An 18,349-nucleotide genomic window follows, 5' to 3' on the forward strand; every position below is an offset into this window, starting at 1 on the left:
ATAGATAGTTCTAGGTCTAATAGATGCTGGCACTGTCACGTTGAAGTTGGAACATTAGACCACCTTTTATTTTATTGTCCATTCATCTTAACATTCTGGAAGTCAATTTGGCCTCAAATCAATAGGATGTTAGAAAATCCGGTAGCTTTGACATATGATACTATTTTATTTGGCACAACTATGAGAGCAAGAAGTCAAATTTCGGCAAGCAACAACAAATTACTGTTTATTTTAACTGGAATAGCAATACAGCAAATAACATATAATTGGAAAAAACATGACATGTTAAACTACAATTTCTGGTGGAATTCTGTATGCCATATATACAAAATGGAACTCACCATTGCAACACAAATAGGCTATGTGAGTAAATTTCAAAAAGTCTGGGGACCGTTAACAGATTTCTGTAATGAATGATTAACTTTTCCCATGATAAGATATTTGAATAGAGGGGAATGGGGTGGGATTTTATTTCTGATTATTACATACTATATCAATATTTGAATGAATTTACAATAAAGTTGATTTTATGTATTATTGATTGGGAGGGAGGGAGGGGTGGGGGATTATTATATTCAATAAGAATTATATAAATTTAGATTTCTTGCATAATATTATAACTTTATATAATATTAATTTTCTAAAGAAATGTTAAATTTGATGTTAATATATGAGTTAATCAAGTGTGTATATTCAAGTTTCTAATGAGCTTATTTGGAACACTTGTTGTAACATAAGAAAATGAATAAAGATTTATAAAACTGAAAAACTGCACATCAGTTTTTTGACTGTTTGGAGGATTTGTGAGGCTTCATGCCAGCGACGCGTTTGCATTTCAACGAAACGTCACCAGCGCACTCCCTAGGGGCCCCAGATGCCATTTTCGCGGGTGTCTGAGTAGAAAGCACTAGAAGACCTTCCTTGGAAATCAAAGGCACCAAATCCAGGCAAGCCTTGCATCCATTGCGGGCTACAGCGCACATGGAACACAGCTGCACATCCAACAGCCATCCACTGTAAATGAGGCATGAATCCATCCCATTCTACCTTGGGAAGGCCATCTATGCAATTTTATTGCAAAAACAAAGCTTGGAAATATAAAAAATATGTTTAAATTCAAATTGGGAAAAATCCAAGATGGCCTCCGCAGGTGCCGAGTTTGATTAAAAATATCCCGGGTACATCACAGGAACCCTCAAATAAACGGTGATTTTTTGAATTTTAGAGGTGGGGAGGGGTACTGCATGCAGGGAAACCACCCAAAACCCCTTTTTAAAGATTCCCAAAACCATTGATTCATGCTGTCAGCCTATACTCACTGTGCATGTGCTGAATGGGAAACACTGCAGACAGAGCTGACAACAGCTCATAGGGAGATCCTTGCCTCAGAGAACTGGAAATCTGGATTTCAAACCTTTTGACTGACCCACTGGCCTGACCACCACGGACAGAGCCCTCTACCACCCTCGGACATGCTGCACAGATGCCTGGCGGAAGAACGCAGTCTTGCTCCAATCCTAGTCTGGCTCCAATCCCACGGAACCACTCAGCCTGTGCTCTACCTACTAGCGAATGAACCAGGGGTGAACAAGCTCCCAAGGGAACAGTCCCTGAGCCCCAATTTGATGTGCTGGCTGTCCAGGGGGCTTAATGACAAGCAGGGAACCCCCTAGAAGCAGAGTTTTTCTAAAGGTCTGTTCTCCCAGTCAAGAATGTCCCCGCATGGAACCTCCACAACACGAGGGCGAAAATCACGACTGCAAAATACTGAAAATAAAAGAAATTAAACATGAGCAGAAAAGATAAGCTCCTACAGCCTGGATTGTAGGAAGAAAGACTGAGGAACTGAGGCACCAACACAGTGATGAGGTATGAGGGCTTTAAACATAGAAACATAGAAATAGACGGCAGATAAGGGCCACGGCCCATCTAGTCTGCCCACCTTAATGACCCTCCCCTACCTTTCTCTGTGAAGAGAACCCACGTGACGATCCCATTTTGTCTTAAAATTGGGCACGCTGCTGGCCTCAATCACCTGAAGTGGAAGACCATTCCAGCGATCTACCACTCTCTCGGTGAAAAAGTACTTTCTGGTGTCACCATGCAGCTTCCCTCCCCTGATTTTCCATGGATGCCCTCTTGTAGCCGTGGGACCTTTGAAAAAGAAGATATCTTCTTCCATCTTGATACGGCCCGTGAAATATTTGAATTTCTCGATCATGTCTCCCCTCTCTCTGCATTCCTCGAGAGAGTATAGCCGCAACTTATCCAGCCGTTCCTCGTACGGGAGGTCCTTGAGTCCAGAGACCATCCGGGTGGCCATTCGCTGGACCGACTCCAGTCTCAGCACATCTTTGCGGTAATGAGGCCTCCAGAATTGTACACAGTATTCCAGATGGGGTCTCACCATGGATCTATACAATGGCATAATGACTTCAGGCTTATGATTGACGAAACCCCTACGTATACACCCTATGATTCGTCTAGCCTTAGATGAAGCCTGCTCCACTTGATTGGCAGTCTTCATGTCTTCACTGATGATCACCCCTAAGTCCCGTTCTGCTACAGTCCTTGCTAGGATCTCGCCATTAAGGGTGTAACTTTTGCATGGATTTTGGCTGCCAAGGTGCATGACTTTGCATTTTTTGGCATTGAAACCTAGTTGCCAGATCCTAGACCAGCGCTCCAATAGGAGTAGGTCGTGCGTCATATTGTCGGACATTGAATTTTTGACCGTTGCACTCCTTTCTACTACATTGCATAGTTTGGCGTCATCTGCGAATAACGTTATTTTACCTCGAAGCCCTTCTGCCAAGTCTCTTATAAAGATATTGAACAGGATCGGGCCCAAGACCGAGCCCTGCGGCACTCCACTGATCACCTCCGTCATTTCAGAGGGGGTGCCGTTCACCACCACCCGCTGAAGCCTGCCTCCAAGCCAGTTCTCAACCCATTTTGTCAAAGTGTCACCCAATCCTATAGAACTCATTTTGCTCAACAGCCTATGGTGTGGTACGCTATCGAAAGCTTTGCTGAAGCCTAAGTATACAATGTCCAGGGGCTCCCCAACATCCAGCTTCCTCGTCACTCAGTCAAAGAAGCTGATCAGGTTGGATTGGCAGGATCTCCCCATAGTAAATCCATGTTGACGGGGATCCCGTAGATTCTCCTCATTCAGGATTGTATCCAATTGATGTTTGATTAGAGTTTCCATCAGCTTGCTCACTATTGATGTGAGACTCACCGGTCTATAGTTTGCAGCCTCCATTCTGCAACCTTTTTTGTGGAGTGGAATGACGTTAGCCATTTTCCAGTCCAACGGGACTATACCCATACTAAGGGAGAGATTGAAGAGCTCGGATAGTGGTTCCGCCAAGACATCACTTAACTCCCTGAGCACCCTGGGGTGTAGGTTGTCTGGCCCCATCGCTTTGTTAACCTTGAGTTTAGACAGCTCACAGTAGACACTGCCTGGCGTAAACTTGAAGCTACTAAACGGGTCTACTGAACTATCCCTTGTCTGTAGCAGAGGGCCAGATCCCGGCTCCTCGCGGGTGAAGACCGAACAGAAGTATTCGTTTAAAAGTTTAGCCTTTTCCGAGTCCGCTTCTATATAGTTCCCATCTGGTTTCCTAAGGCGTACTATCCCGCCTGTGTTTCTGTTTCTGTCGCTAATATACCTGAAGAAGGATTTATTACCCTTCTTGATGTTTTTCGCTAACGTCTCCTCGTTTCGGAATTTGGCCTCTCTAACTGCTGTTTTGACGGCTCTTGCCTTGGCCAGGTAGTCTTCTCTCGAGTCCTGATTCCCTGATTGTTTGTAAGAAATGAACGCTCTTTTCTTCTCTTTTATGAGGCCAGAGATCTCCGCAGAGAACCACTGTGGCAAGGATGTGCTGAGACTGGAATCGGTCCAGAGAATGGCCACCAGGATGGTCTCGGGACTCAGGAAGCTCCCGTACGAGGAGCGGTTGGGGAATTTGCAGCTCTACTCACTCGAGGAGTGTCGAGAGAGGGGAGATATGATCGAGACATTCAAATATCTCACGGGCCGCATCAAGGTGGAAGAAGAAGACATCTTCTTCTTCAAGGGTCCCGCGGCAACAAGGGGGCATTCGTGGAAAATCAGGGGCGGGAAACTGCACAGTGACACTAGGAAGTTCTTCTTCACTGAAAGGGTGGTTGATCGCTGGAATAGTCTTCCACTTCAGGTTATTGAGGCCACCAGTGTGGCGGATTTTAAGGCCAGATGGGATAGACATGTGGGATCTATCCGCAAAGATAGATAGGGAGGATCACTGGAGTGGGCAGACTTGATGGGCCGTGGCCCTTATCTGCCGTCTATTTCTATGTTTCTATTATTCCTTCGCCGTTTACTTACTGATTTTATATATCGGTTGGTTGCCTCCTGTATGGTATCTCTTCTACGTTATCTGTTACCGCTTGTTTTTGTAGCGCTTGATGGATGAATTCTCCCATGCCCTCGAAGTTGGCATCCTTGAAGCTTAGGACCTTCCTACAAAGTCCTGGCAGGTAGATGGAAATAACCCACTGGTCCTGGAATAAGGTGGGATTGTTCAAGAACAAGTGGTTTCTTTCTATTGTTGCCTCTAAAGAAAGAAGTGTTGCATCTAACTTATGTTCACTGAGGATCTCATGAGGTTTATGGCATGTGGGATACCAATGCCAAGCAAGTCAATACTTACACTGGAAATTCCTGCACTTCATCTCAAGCTAAAAGGAGAGCTATGATGGATGCAAGTTAAATACAATTTTTTTTTTCAAATGTGGAAGAAAGTAGGCATGAAATCCAAGGCACCAAGATACAGTTTTTAGGATCTGGCACCTGGGAACTTGCCTAACCTTGCTCAACTTTAGAAAAATGGTTAGAATCTTGTTTCATCAAAGCAGGATGGCCCAGAGATTGTTACCCTGGAGGCTTAGTCTTGATCCATCACTCGACAAATACTGAAATTGATAGGCAGCACCAACCCCTTATAAAAAGGGAGGAAGTTCAGCTCTAGCTTTCTTCTGCCTTCATCTGCTGACAGAATGGAATAACCAGTTTGTTTGGACTGGTCAGGCATAGACAAAGTTTAACAGATTCTAAAAAAAATGAGGAAATACTAACATTGGCAAGTCTTAACTATAACGAATGAATATAAGTTTCAAGTTTATTTTAATTTGATATCCTGCTTAAGGTACAGCTTAAGCAATTTACATAAAATTGAGCTAAAATACCTTCCTGTTAGCAAGAACCACCATCTCAGCAATCCCAGCTGAGATCAAGTCAAGTGCATCGTTTGAGAGATACTTACATTTTCTTCTTCCATTTCAGGGCTTCGGCTTCCTGACTCTGCAGCCAAAGATTCAATGGATGATGCAATAGCAGAACTTTCATCCTAAAGCAAAGACAAAATTTAGAGGCCACAGAACGCTTCTTAGAGTGCAATAAGGAGCAACATCTGCTTGCTTTTACCTGTAGCTGAATGATGACTTGTTGCAAATTACGGATCACTTCTATATTCTCCTTCAATTCCTGATCTTGCAGCGTTTCCACCAACTTTTGTAGATCCAGCTTACATCTTAGGATAAATATTTATTTAAAAATTTATATACTGTATATTAGCTTTATGGTTTACAAAGATTACAATCACTTACAAACACAATTGCAAACAGCTCTCATAAAAATAAAAAAAACACAGGAATGCGCTAACAATTAAAATTCATCCGCCCAGCACAGTATCGCAAAATTCTAGGTAATGCATTCCAAAGCTTGGCACCTGCCACAGACGGCATTGCCGCACCAATCCTAACATGAGAGATTGACATCTTGCTCTCTAAGCTCAGTTTCATATTATTTTCTGATCTCAAACAACTTCTAGACCAGTAAATTTCATAAAAGCTCTGGAAGACAAACGGAGAAACATGATAAAAAGTCTGATGTATAGTTGAAAGAATCTTAAAGTGAACTCTTTGCTGAATGGGTAATCTTACCCACCATCCAAAGTTTGGCCTGTGTAAGTAACTTTTGGGCCTCTAATGCTGATGTTACTTTATGTTGCTTATTTTCTAACATAAAAGAAATCCCAAATGGATAATGCCATTTGTAACGAATATTATTTTGTTGCAAACATCTGGTACCTTCACAGCAGTCTTGTCGGCGTTTCAGGGTCAAGGAAATATTTGCAAATAATTCAATTTGGCGTTATTCCACAGCAAGTGGCCAATTTTTCATGCTGCCTATAGCACTATTATGTCTCTTGGTCTCTCCGCTTTACGTGGCCCCAGAGCGCGATGTATCCGTTCAAATTCTATAAGTGGTAAATTTGCTTCTGGATTTTCTGCTTGCAGGAACTTATGACAGAGATTGTATAAAGATTGCCGGTTCTTTAAGTTCTTCTGATTCAGGGACTCCACAAAATCTCAGATTATTTCGCCTTGCCCTATTTTCTCCATCTTCTACCTTGAGGAGTATTTCATCTATTGATGAATCTATTTGTTTACAATGTTTTTGGATTTTTAGACAAATTGAGGCAGAAATAAAACTTTGGAAAAAAGATCGATAAACATCCAAGATGGCCACTGCAAGAGAATTTGTGCCAAAAACGGGAAAAAGAAAACAAACCTGAAAATAAAAAAATAGTGATTTGGGGTCTGGGGAGGTGAGGGACCTGAACTCTACCCTCAAACTGTGAAAAACAAGTTTTTACGTATTCAGCAAGCCATCCCTGAAGTTCCCATAGGAAATAATGGAGGGTTACTCTCAGTTCTGCAGTGCCATGCCTATCACTAGTTTTAACAGCAACTGAGTGAAGAAAAAGGATTTTCTGCCTCAGAAACTTCTTCAAATGATCAGCGTTGAAGATCTTTGGACTGCCAGTCGACTGGACACCAACCATGATCTCAGCTCCCATGAATCCTTGCCACCTGGTTTGGGGGGGAGGGGAATAGCTTGCGCCTTGAAATCCAGGTGGGTTCCACTCTAGATGCATATTGACTGTGCTTAAAACCCATGACAAGGTAACCAGGCAAGAAAACTCCCAGGAGAAGGGGCCCCGAGATTATAAAGGGTCTCTTTTCCCTGGAGAAGAGGAGACTTAGAGGAGATATAATAGAGACTAGAGAGCTGTACGGGAACGGAGACGATGGGAATCCCGCGGGACCCACAGGCATCCCGTAGGTTCCCCCTTCGGGTCACGGGGATCCCGTGGAGATGCACCCTAGGGTCGTGAGAATCCCGTGGGGACGCCCCCTAGGGTCGCGGGGATCCTGCGGGGCTGGATGTACTCAGTCACGCGGCTCTTCTCCCTACCTGCTCTGCTTGCAGCACAGAGCCGAACGGAAGTCTTCCCGACGTCAGCGCTGACGTCGGAGGGGAGGGAGGTTTGTCAGACTGGGGCTGTTGTCGGTCGGTCAGTCGGGGAAGCGCCACAAAAGTAAGGGGGCTTGGCCGGCTGTGCTGCACCCGGGGCGGGAGAGAAGGAGGGAGGAGAAGGACGCTGAAAGCACATGGGGAAGACAGAGGGGGGAGAAGGACGCTGAAAGCACATGGGGAAGACAGAGGGGGGAGAAGGACGCTGAAAGCACATGGGGAAGACAGAGGGGGGAGAAGGACGCTGAAAGCACATGGGGAAGACAGAGGGGGGAGAAGGACGCTGAAAGCACATGTGGAAGACAGAGGGGGGGAGAAGGACGCTGAAAGCACATGTGGAAGACAGAGGGGGGGAGAAGAACACTGAAAGGACATGTGGAAACCAGAGGGGGGGAGAAGGACGCTGACAGGACATGGGGAAGACGAAGGGGGGGGAGAAGGACGCTGACAGGACATGGGGAAGACGAGGGGGGGGAGAAGGACGCTGACAGGACATGGGGAAGACGAGAGGGGGGAGAAGGACGCTGACAGGACATGGGGAAGACGAGGGGGGGAGAAGGACGCTGAAAGGACATGGGGAAGACAGAGGGGGGAGAAGAACGCTGAAAGGACATGGGGAAGACAGAGGGGGGAGAAGGACGCTGAAAGGACATGGGGAAGACAGAGGGGGGAGAAGGACACTGAAAGCACATGTGGAAGACAGAGGGGGGAGAAGGACACTGAAAGCACATGTGGAAGACAGAGGGGGAGAAGGACGCTGACAAGACATGGGGAAGATGGGGGGGAGAAGGACGCTGAAAAGAAATGGGGAAGAGAGAATGGGGAGAAGATGCTGGCAGGGAAGAAGACAGAGATGCCAGACTATGGGGGGAGCGGAGGGAAGAAGATGGGTGCCAGACCAATTTGGAAGGGGGGAGAAAGGGAGAGGCACAGTAATAGAGCAAATGGAAGACGCAGAAGGAAGAGAGACAGTGGATGGAAGGAATTGAATGAGAACATGAGGAAAGCAGAAACCAGGCAACAAAGGTAGGAAAAGAATTCTATTTCTTTTTTTTTTGCTTCAGGATAAAGTAGTATATTAGTTGTGTTGATAAAAATTTATAAACATTATAGGCTCTGGTAGAAACCCGTTTACAAAGTATGTATTCTTCCCAATTAATATTTCCAAATTAATAAAGTCTTTTTGCTTATTGGTAATTGGGTTTCTACCAAAGCCTTTAATTCAGTAGCATAATTAAATGAAATAACTATTTCTGAAGTTTATAGAGACGGGCGGGGACGGAGAGGATTCCTCACGGGGACGGAGGGGATTCCTTGTGGGGACGGGTGGGGACGGAGGGATTCCTCACGGGGACGGGTGGGACTTTGGCGGGGACGGTTGGGATTTCTGTCCCCGCGCAATTCTCTAATAGAGACTTACAAGATCATGAAGGGCATAAAGAGAGTAGAGAGGGAAAGATTATTCAAACTTTCGAAAAATAAAAGAACAAGAGGGCACTCGGAAAAGCTGATAGGGGACAGATTCAAAACGAATAATAGGAAGTTCTTTTTTACCCGTGTGGTGGACACCTGGAATGCGCTTCCAGAGGACGTAATAGGGCAGAGTACGGTACTGGGGTTTAAGAAAGGATTGGACAATTTCCTACTGGAAAAGGGGATAGAGGGGTATAGATAGAAGATTACTACACAGGTCCTGGACCTGTTGGGCCGCCGCGTGAGCGAACTGCTGGGCGTGATGGACCTCAGGTCTGACCCAGCAGAGGCATTGCTTATGTTCTTATGACTCCACAGATCCAGAGTTTCTCAGTGAAGCAGCAGTCCAGTACCACGAGACTGCGTCCTTTCCTCTGACAGGGAACCACCTGGAAGGGGGTCTCAAGGCACTGAAGCCACCAAGAAAGCAAATTAAAAGGAGCAGAGCAACTGCAAAAGGCGTCTGCACGGATTGCTTACAGAAATTGTAACTGATATGTTTGCTAGCTCTCAGGCTAAGGGGGGGGGAGCATGTGCTCAGAAAAGTGTTGGATTTCTGCAACTCCTGGATTGATGGTTGGAATCCGGAAGGGATGTAACCAAAAAAAAAAAAAAAAAAGGACATTACCTCTTAACCCATGACTTTCTAATTTCCTCAGTAGTCTTTCATGAGGTACTTTATCAAATGCCTTTTGAAAATCCAAATACACAATATCAACTGGTTTACCTTTATCCACGTTCATTCTCCCCTTCAAAAAAAATGCAGTAGATCCGTGAGGTTAGATTTTCCTAAAACCATGTTTGCTTTCTCTCATGAATCCATGCTTATGTATATGTTCTGTCATTAGGTTCTTTATAATAGTCTCTACCATTTTGCCTGGGACCGATATCAGATCAACGGTCTATAATTTCCCAGATCAAATTGGTGTCACATTGGCCACCAACCAGCCTTCTGGTACTATGCTGGTTTTTAAAGAAACATTACAAAATTACTAACAATAGCCCTGCAAGTTCATTTTTCAATTCTATCAGCACTCTGGTATGTATACCGTCCAGTCTAGGCAATTTGCTATTGCATAGGCATTGGAACGGGGGAGGTCACAGGGGCTATGGCCTCCCCAAAAATTGCCCGTCCTGTAGGTCAGGGGGTACACGGTCTGAGTGCCACCCACCACCGCTGCTGCTGTTTGCAACTGCAGGAAGGGAAGGGCCAGGCATGTGCAGCAAATGCACATTGCCGGCCCACAAGCCTACCCCACTGACGTCAATTCTGACTGGTCACTGCATGTGCCTAGTTCTTCTCTTCTTGGATTTGCTGCTGCAGCAGCAGACAGCGAGTGGCAGCGGACTGGGGGGGGGAGGGAGGAAGAATTGGCAGCAGGTATGCCAGGCTTTGGCACGGCAGGGAGGGAGGGAGGCAGACTGGCTTTAGCGGCGGATCAGGGGAAAGAAGAATCGGTGGCGGGTAGGCCATGGTGATATGCTGAATAGCGACTCCTGTCATAATTAATAAAAATGTATTATTAAATGATGATATCAGACTTTTTTTTCTCATAGCTGCTCCAAATAAGACCGTATCATAAGATAGTGTTACATGATTTTCCAGTAAACAATTTACTTGATACCAGATGGAATTCCAGAAGGCTAAAATATAGGGACAATAAAACAAAAGATGATCTAAGGTCCCTATTTCAAGATTACAATGCCAGCATCTATTAGACTTTGAACTATTGAGACATAGATAAAATATTAAAAAGTCAAAACAAAGTAAAAACAAAAAGACAGATTCAATCTTTACATAGGATCAATTGCTCAAAGAAATGCAACCCTAATTTCTAACAACATTTCAACATATGTCCATTCATCCTGGTCAGGCGGATGGTAGTACACTCCTACCACTATCCTTTTCCCCCTTATACAAGGAATTTCCACTCTTGTAGAATTTTCAGTCCATTCAAGGCCCTCCTTAACTTAAAAACCTATACCGGTTCAATCTAACCTATCACTACGATATAACTTGTACCTCAGTATGACAGTGTCCCATTGATTATCTTCCTTCCACCAGGTCTCAGATATGCCTATATTTATCTATCTTTTCATTTAGTGCAATATATTTTAACCCTTCCATCTTGTTTCTTAGGCTTCTGACATTGCAAACAGACATTTCAAACTGTGTGTCATATCTATTTACAATTTGCTCAGCAGTTGGCATAGATAATTTGCAATCTTTAAAATCATCCTGCTCTGAATGTAGGACACCTGGTCTACTGTAGCCTGTATTGCAATCTCACCATCAGGATGCTCCGTCTTCCCTTTTGAGCGACTGTCTGCCTTCCCCCAGTTTCTAGTTGAAAAGCTGCTCTATTTCCTTTTGAAATGTTGATGCCAGCAGCCTGGTTCCACCCTAGTTGAGGTAGAGCCTAAGCAAGCAGAAACTATATTTATCCTGCATCTATCAAACCTCTGAGAGAGTCTACTGTACCTATTTTGTTTATGCTGCCATTCAAGATCCAATACTGAAATCAGCAGTCCTCCCAATATCCCGTTATCCATTCCCAGTCCCAAAGAATGGTGCAAACTTACGCAGCATGCCTCTGTAATTCAGCTATCTTCCCCAACAGCTTTTCATTTTCCTGTTCTGTCTACAAGGAAAAGAGAAAAGTTCAGTTTAGATCAATATAGGCAAAGCACAGAATCCGTTGAACCTCTTACATGTACTTGTCTCCTGCTATCCCCATACCGAGACCACTCTCACATGGAGGTCACTGCTGCTCTTTCATGCCCTGTCTTCTCCTTTGTTCTCAGAAATCAATACAAGCACTTCTACTTTATGTATAGGTGTTGCCAAGACCCATTAGGTGAAGCTTGGTTACCTTTCATTTCCTTTGAGAAATGCCAAACCAGTCCAGATAAATGGTTTATGCTCCATTAGCAACAGATGAAGACAGAACCACCAATTTGATGACATCAGCCTATAAAAGCATTTCATGTAGCCTGGCAAGTCCAGTATATCTCTTCCAAAGTTCAAGTAATCTAATCTCCAATTTCTGGGTTATTCTATGTCCAGCTAGGTTCACGGCAACTTACCATAAATTTGGTATAAGTAGAAGTAGGAGCTGGACCATTAAGTATACTTTTAAGAGAGAATGATTTAGAGCACAATTCTTCAACCGCCAGTCTGTGGACAGGTGCCGGTCCGCAGAAAATTTCTGCCAGTCCGCGCAGGGCCGGCGAGATCAAGTCGGCAGTTAAATTTCCTGCCAACTACGGTTCCTGTTCACTAATGCTCCTCCCAGCCTCAGGCGATTAAGACAGTCTGCCGACGTCGGGGCCTTCTCTCTCTGAGTCTCGCCTGTTCGGAAACAGGAAGTTGAAATAAAATAGGCGGGACTCAGAGAGTGAAGGTCCTGACGTCGGCAGCTTGTCTTGATCGCCGCCCCTGCCGAGTTGCTGAAAAGGGCCGCGGGGAAGTTACAAGTAGAATGGAGAGAGCTGCAGATACTGGTGCAGGTGGAGGGAGATGGTCAGCGTGTGCGAGCAAGATCCTGGGGAGCCTTCACAGTGACTTCCTCCCCTCCCACCAGCTCTCCTACTTGCCAGGGCAGTGATTTACCGGCAACTTCCTGCAGGCAACTACTGAGAGCTGCTGGAAGGGGAGACAGCCACTGTAGGAGGCAGGGAAGCTGCTGGATAAAGGGAGAGCTGTTACTGGACTTGGAGAGAGCTAGAAGGAGAGATGCTGCTGGGAGGGGAGGAGGGGATGGGAAGAAAAGAGAGTTAATGTTGGATAGAGGGAGGAGGGAAGGGAGAAGAAAGAGATGCTGCTGGAAGGGGAGGAGGGAAAGGGTTGGGAAGAGAGTTAATGTTGGCTAGAGGGAGGAGGGAAGGGAGAAGGAAAAAAAAGGAAGGAGGGAAGGGAAAAAGAAAAAAGGAAGGAAACAGCTGGCAGGGAGATTACAGGAGGGGAAGGGGGTCAGGGTGGAATGGAGAGATCAGATGAGGGAAAGGGGAGAGAGAGGAATGAGAAAGTAGAGAGACATTGATGCTGGAAAGGGGATCAGCAGAGAAATGAGAGATGGATAAAGATGCTAGATCTGGTGTAGGAGAGATAAAAATGAAGAAGGCAGTGAAGCTGGAATGAATGATGTAAAAAGGAGAGAGGAGGAACAAGCTGGATGGACAGGGAAGAGGGGCATAGAAAGAAGTCAGATACATATGGAAGGGGGAGAGGGCAGGCATTGGATGGAACGGGCAGATGCTGGAAGGAAAAGAGTGAAAAGAAGATGAAAGCAGAAACCAGAGACAACAAAAGGTAGAAAAAATAATTTTATTTCTATTTTGGCATTAGAATATATCAGATTTGAAATATATATCCTGCTAGAGACATAACTGGGGACTGCAGTATTCTGTTAGCATGATATTTCTATGTAGCATTCTATAATAACTTGGCTTGTTCAGTTTTCTTGATAGTAGAGGGGATATATGTGAAGGGGAGGGGAGACAGGGGTTTTGCTGGTCCGTGCTCTGTATATTTGTATTTATAAAATCATAATTGTTCAGAATATTGTTTCTTTTTATACTTTAATAAAATACGTTCAATATAAAATCATAATTGCGGCTTGTGCAGATGGGATCAGATGGTTTGCGGGGACCGAGTTTGCGGAGATGGGGCGTAAACGGGGTTTTAAAATTTTAGTCCTAGTAGTTTGCCGGTCCACAAAATAATTCTTTTATTTCTGCCGGTCCACAGGTGTAAAAAGGTTGAAGAACAAGAGTACTGAAGGCCCATAAATAGGGGGCAGTAGGCAGATATTCTCACACAAGGGTGACATCATCAGTATGCTCTGCTGCAGCGGTGGTTGCCCCAGTTGCATGATATGGACTCTCCCGTTCCTCTTCAGGGGTTGGTTCATCACAGTCTCCATTGGTGGCTCCATTCTTCCAATCTGGTGCAAATAGTGAGGATCAGCCCCAGTGGATAGTGCTTATCACGGACGCTAGTCTCTTCGGCTGGGGAGCTCAATGTCTTGGTTGCTCAGCTCGGGACAGATGGTCTCCGGAGGAGGTATCTTGGTCGATCAATGCTCTGGAGACCAGACCCATCCAGCTGGCTTTGCTAGCGTTCCAGACGTTGTTGATGGGCAAGTCTGTTCGGGTTCTCTCAGAAAATGCCATGGCGGTGGCTTACGTCAATCATCAGGGGGGAACCAGGAGACGTCTAGTGGTACAAGAGGCTGCTCTGCTCATGGCTTGGGCAGAGACTCATCTTCTGGACATCTCGGCTTAACCACATAGCAGGAGTGGAGAATGTCCAGGCGGACTTCCTCAGTTGTTACATGCTAGATCCTAGAATTGTGTCTTTGTCCTGCAGCCTTTGAGTTGATAGTGCAGACTTGGGGGCAGCCAGTCATGGGCCTAATGACCATGAGTGTCAACTGAAATTCCAACTGCGATCATCCCTTGACCCCCTTATATTCCCCCCTCCTTTCTGTACCCTCCTCGCCATTCCTGACCTGTATTTAAGTTGCTGTTGTACTGTCCAAAAGTATTCCACTATGAATGTTTGCGTGTAACCCGTTCTGAGCTGCTGGAGGATGGGATAGAAATCGAATTAAATAAAATAAATAAAGCGCACCGGTTCTTCAGTCAGCACAGGGATGTTCAGGCTGAGGAGCTGGAGTTCCAGAAGTCAGATCATCTGTTTGTCCTCTTAGCGGGTCAATATAAGGGGGACAGCGTTTCCAAAGCTACCATTGCTCTCTGGATCAAGAAGACTATCATTTCCGCTTATCTACTTCAGAAGAAGCCTGTTCCGGAATTTCTCAAGGTTCATTACACTTGGGGTCAGGAAGCTTCTTGGGCTGAGTCATCTTTGGTGCCTCCAGTGGGTATATATAGAGCCATGGTTTGGTCTTCTCTGCATTCCTTTGTGCGACACTACCATGAGGACATTCAGGCGCGTCAGGACGCAGTGTTCAGTGAGCATGTTCTGGTGGCAGCCCTCTGGAGGTCCCACCCATGATAGGTACTGCTTTGGTACATCCCAACAGTGAACTGTACCAGTCTGGAGAGTTGCTAAAGAAGGAGAAATTAGGTTCATACCTGCTAATTTTCTCTCTTTTAGACTCTCCAGACCGGTATAGTCCCCACCCTGTCTGTCTGTTGTTCTTGCGGGATTCACATGAAGAGTGTGATTTTTTTCTGCAGGTTCTAGCATTTTTATAGGATTGGGGAGATTAAAAAGAACAGTGGCTTTGGCTCAGTGGCGAGCTTTGGGGACATTTGCAATTTCCAAAATATTGTTCTGTGTTAGGAGTGTTTGCTATAATTAGCACTTCTTAGTTCTGCTTGGCTATTTGGCAGACTGGTTTTGTTAAGGGGAAGCACAGCTAATTGTATTACAGTTAAAAGGTTTTGTCTCAGTCTCTACCTGCTGGTCATGGTGAGCTAATACCCATCAGTGAAATGTACTGGTCTGGAGAGTCTAAAACAGTGGTTCCCAAACTTGTCCTGGGGGACCCCTAGCCAGTCAGGTTTTCAAGATATCCCTAATGAATATGCATGAGAGAGATTTGCATATAATGGAAGTGACAGGTATGCAAATCTCTCTCATGCATATTCATTAGGGATATCTTGAAAACCTGACTGACTGGGGGTCCCCCAGGACAGGTTTGGGAACCACTGGTCTAAAAGAAAGAAAATTAGCAGGTAAGAACCTAATTTCTCCTTACTTACCTTAACAAGTGTTATCTGTGGACAACAGGTAGATAATCTCACATCCCACCCACCTCCCCTGGTTAGCTTCTTAGCTTGCTTACAGAACCAAGGGGCTTGAGCTGGTGTTGGGCGGGAAGGTACTCGTGCATGCACGGTGCGGGCAGTCGCAAAGTTTATCAACTTAAAGTGACAGTTCATAAGAACATAAGATTTGCCACGGCTGGGTTAGACCAGTGGTCTATCGTGCCCAGCAGTCTGCTCATGCGGCAGCCCTTAGGTCAAAGACCAGTACCCTATTTGAGTTTAGTCTTACCTGCGTATGTTCTGTTCCAACCTTATCCAACCTTTTCTTGAATCCCTTATAAACAGCCTCTGGAAGAGCGTTCCAGATTTCTACCACTCTCTGGGTGAAGAAGAACTTCCTTACATTTGTACAAAATCGATTCCCTTTTAACTTTAGTTGTCAAACTGTCCGTACCGGACTCTGCGGATGACATCACCCACATGTGAGAATATGCTGCCTGCCTGTCCTAGGATAACGTCTATTTAGGTAGTTCAGAGCATAAGTATAGTTTCAGTCCAGTAAGGTATATCATAAGTGACTATCAGAGTATATATTTTCAAAGAGGAGGGTTTTTAGTTTATTTTGGAATCTGTAGTAGTTGGGTTCTGTCTTGATTACCACTGGTAGATTGTTCATGTTTTAAGTGAAAAGCAAATTACTGTAAACATGTGTTTATAGATAACTCCTTTAGGAGAAAAAAAACCCCCAGTAGAAATGATTGCAGTTTTCTGATTGATGCTTTGCAGGAGTCGATGAAGAGTTTTATTCTGCTGAGGTTGCATATAGAATCTGACACATTATGCAAGATAATTTGAAGGTGATGCGTGCATTAATGGGTAGCCAGTGTAGGCTTTTGTAATAAGGTGAAATGGAGTCAAATTTTTTCAAACTGAAAATTAATCCGATTGCTATATTTTGTTATCACTTAATTTTGGCATGAGGGTGGAGTTTATGCTTGCCTGAGTAGCTCCTGAGGGTAGGATGACAGTTGTGGCGACTGTGTGAGAGGTTATGAAATCACAGAACTTTCCTTTCTTTGTATTTAGTTTCAGTTTGCTAAGAGTAGCCCCCGCGTGTACTTTTCTCTTTGCCATTGAATATTCTCTGACTAGCCACGTTTGATGAGGATGAGTCTGATGAACGCCTGCTATCATATACAGATGACATTGTTGCTGAATTTAGTATTGCCCAGTGAGCTCATGAAGAGGAGAGAGGGGAAATCCTCATGGGACAATTGCAGAATGCTTGTCAGCTTTTGGAGAATGTTTCATCTTTGTAGACAAGGTATTGTTTATTTTGTAGGAAGGCTTTGTACCAGTTTAGAATGGTGCCAGAAAGGCCCATTTCATTTTAATTTGGTGAAAAGCAAGACTGAGTCGAAGGTGACCGATATGTCAAATTGTAATGAGATCACCAGGTGACCCATATTTAATTGTTTGATTTTGTTGGTTAAGGTGAGTTTTGTGCTAGAGGCCGAATCCAAACTGCGTGGCATGGAGGCAGGAAAATTTTTCATATAGGCAGGCATTTCTAGTAGCTTGGTTAATACTGGAATGCTAGCGATTGGTCTGTAATTTGAAGGAATTGAGAGATCAGCACATTGGGTCTTGGGAATCAGGGTCAGGGTGATGTGACCCAATTAGGACAGTAGTTGGCCGTGATGTCATAGGCTGTTTAGGAATTTAGTCAGCCAGGTTATAATGTGATCTGGGGCTTCTGCTAACAGGTGGTTAGGGCAGCTGCAAATGGAAAGCTTTTTCAGGAACGTGGAGGTGGTGGTAGGTGTCAGAGGTTAGAATGAGCTCCAAGTTTGGTCAGTAACACTTGAGTTTGATGAGCCTGGACACGATGGAGGGTCTTTAACCTCCAATTGTATATTTTATCTTGCTTAGGAAGAAGTTAGCAAGGATCTGAGCATTAGGCTGAGGGTCAGTTTCAGATGAGCCTAGTTCACATGGATTAGTCACAGGGCGCATTAGCAGAAACAGTTTTTTGATATCAAAGTTATTTTCAATTTCATGGGCGTAGTGTGTTTTGTTTTTATTTTTGATGCGGCAATATTAAATTTGTATTTATTGATGGCAACTCTCCAAGCTATTTTACAGTTATGTTCTGGTAGCTTGGTTTTTTTTGCTATAGCCTTTCAAGCTTTCGACATAATTGGTTTTAGATTTTTGGTAAACCAGGGTGACAGTTTGGTAGTTCTTATGTTTCAAGGCTATAGAATCCAGAGTTTGAATTATTGAGTACCTCCAGTTAGTAAGAAGAGTGATGGGTTTTGTTTGAGGTTGTATTTAATATTTCAGATACCATGTTACAGAATTGGTTTGTATCGATTCTCCCTCTTGTTAGAGTTTCTCAAATAGGACCCTTAGGGGTATGTTTCCCTTCTATAAAGAGATTGAAGGATAATAAATACAGTAGTGATTTGACTAGGATAACAGCTATCCAGACAGTGTGTACAACTAGAGAGAGTGTGTGTGTAGGGGGGGGGGGGATTGGATGCTATGATAGCCAGAGTGTGCCCTTTTTAGTGTGCTGGGCCTGATGGTTTGAGGTCAAGTTGTCTGTCAGTAAGAAATTTATTAAATCTGAAGACATTAGCATTGTCCTGGGATTCAAGTGGAATATTAATGTCACCTAAGACAATTATTCTTGTATACTGGCAGGTGAAGTCCAAAATAATTTCTTGCATTTTTGTGATATTGTGTGACCTGGTC

At 44.5% G+C, this 18,349-nt stretch overlaps 1 protein-coding gene across 3 annotated transcripts in view; it reads right to left on the reverse strand.

Annotated features, from left to right (window-relative positions):
- The window catches only part of KIF4A (kinesin family member 4A), a 303,471-nt gene that overhangs the window by 142,045 nt on the left and 143,077 nt on the right, over positions 1-18,349 (reverse strand). For all 3 annotated transcript variants that reach the window (XM_033944715.1, XM_033944716.1, XM_033944717.1), the window contains exons 12-14: positions 11,432-11,490; positions 5,480-5,585; positions 5,319-5,402 (exon numbers count right to left, since the gene is read on the reverse strand). In XM_033944715.1, coding sequence (XP_033800606.1) covers positions 5,319-5,402; positions 5,480-5,585; positions 11,432-11,490 — 249 coding nt within the window. The remainder of the gene's footprint in view (positions 1-5,318; positions 5,403-5,479; positions 5,586-11,431; positions 11,491-18,349) is intronic.

The sequence above is a fragment of the Geotrypetes seraphini genome, chromosome 5 (genome assembly GCF_902459505.1).
Source record: "Geotrypetes seraphini chromosome 5, aGeoSer1.1, whole genome shotgun sequence".
NCBI classification, from domain to species: Eukaryota; Metazoa; Chordata; class Amphibia; order Gymnophiona; family Dermophiidae; genus Geotrypetes; species Geotrypetes seraphini.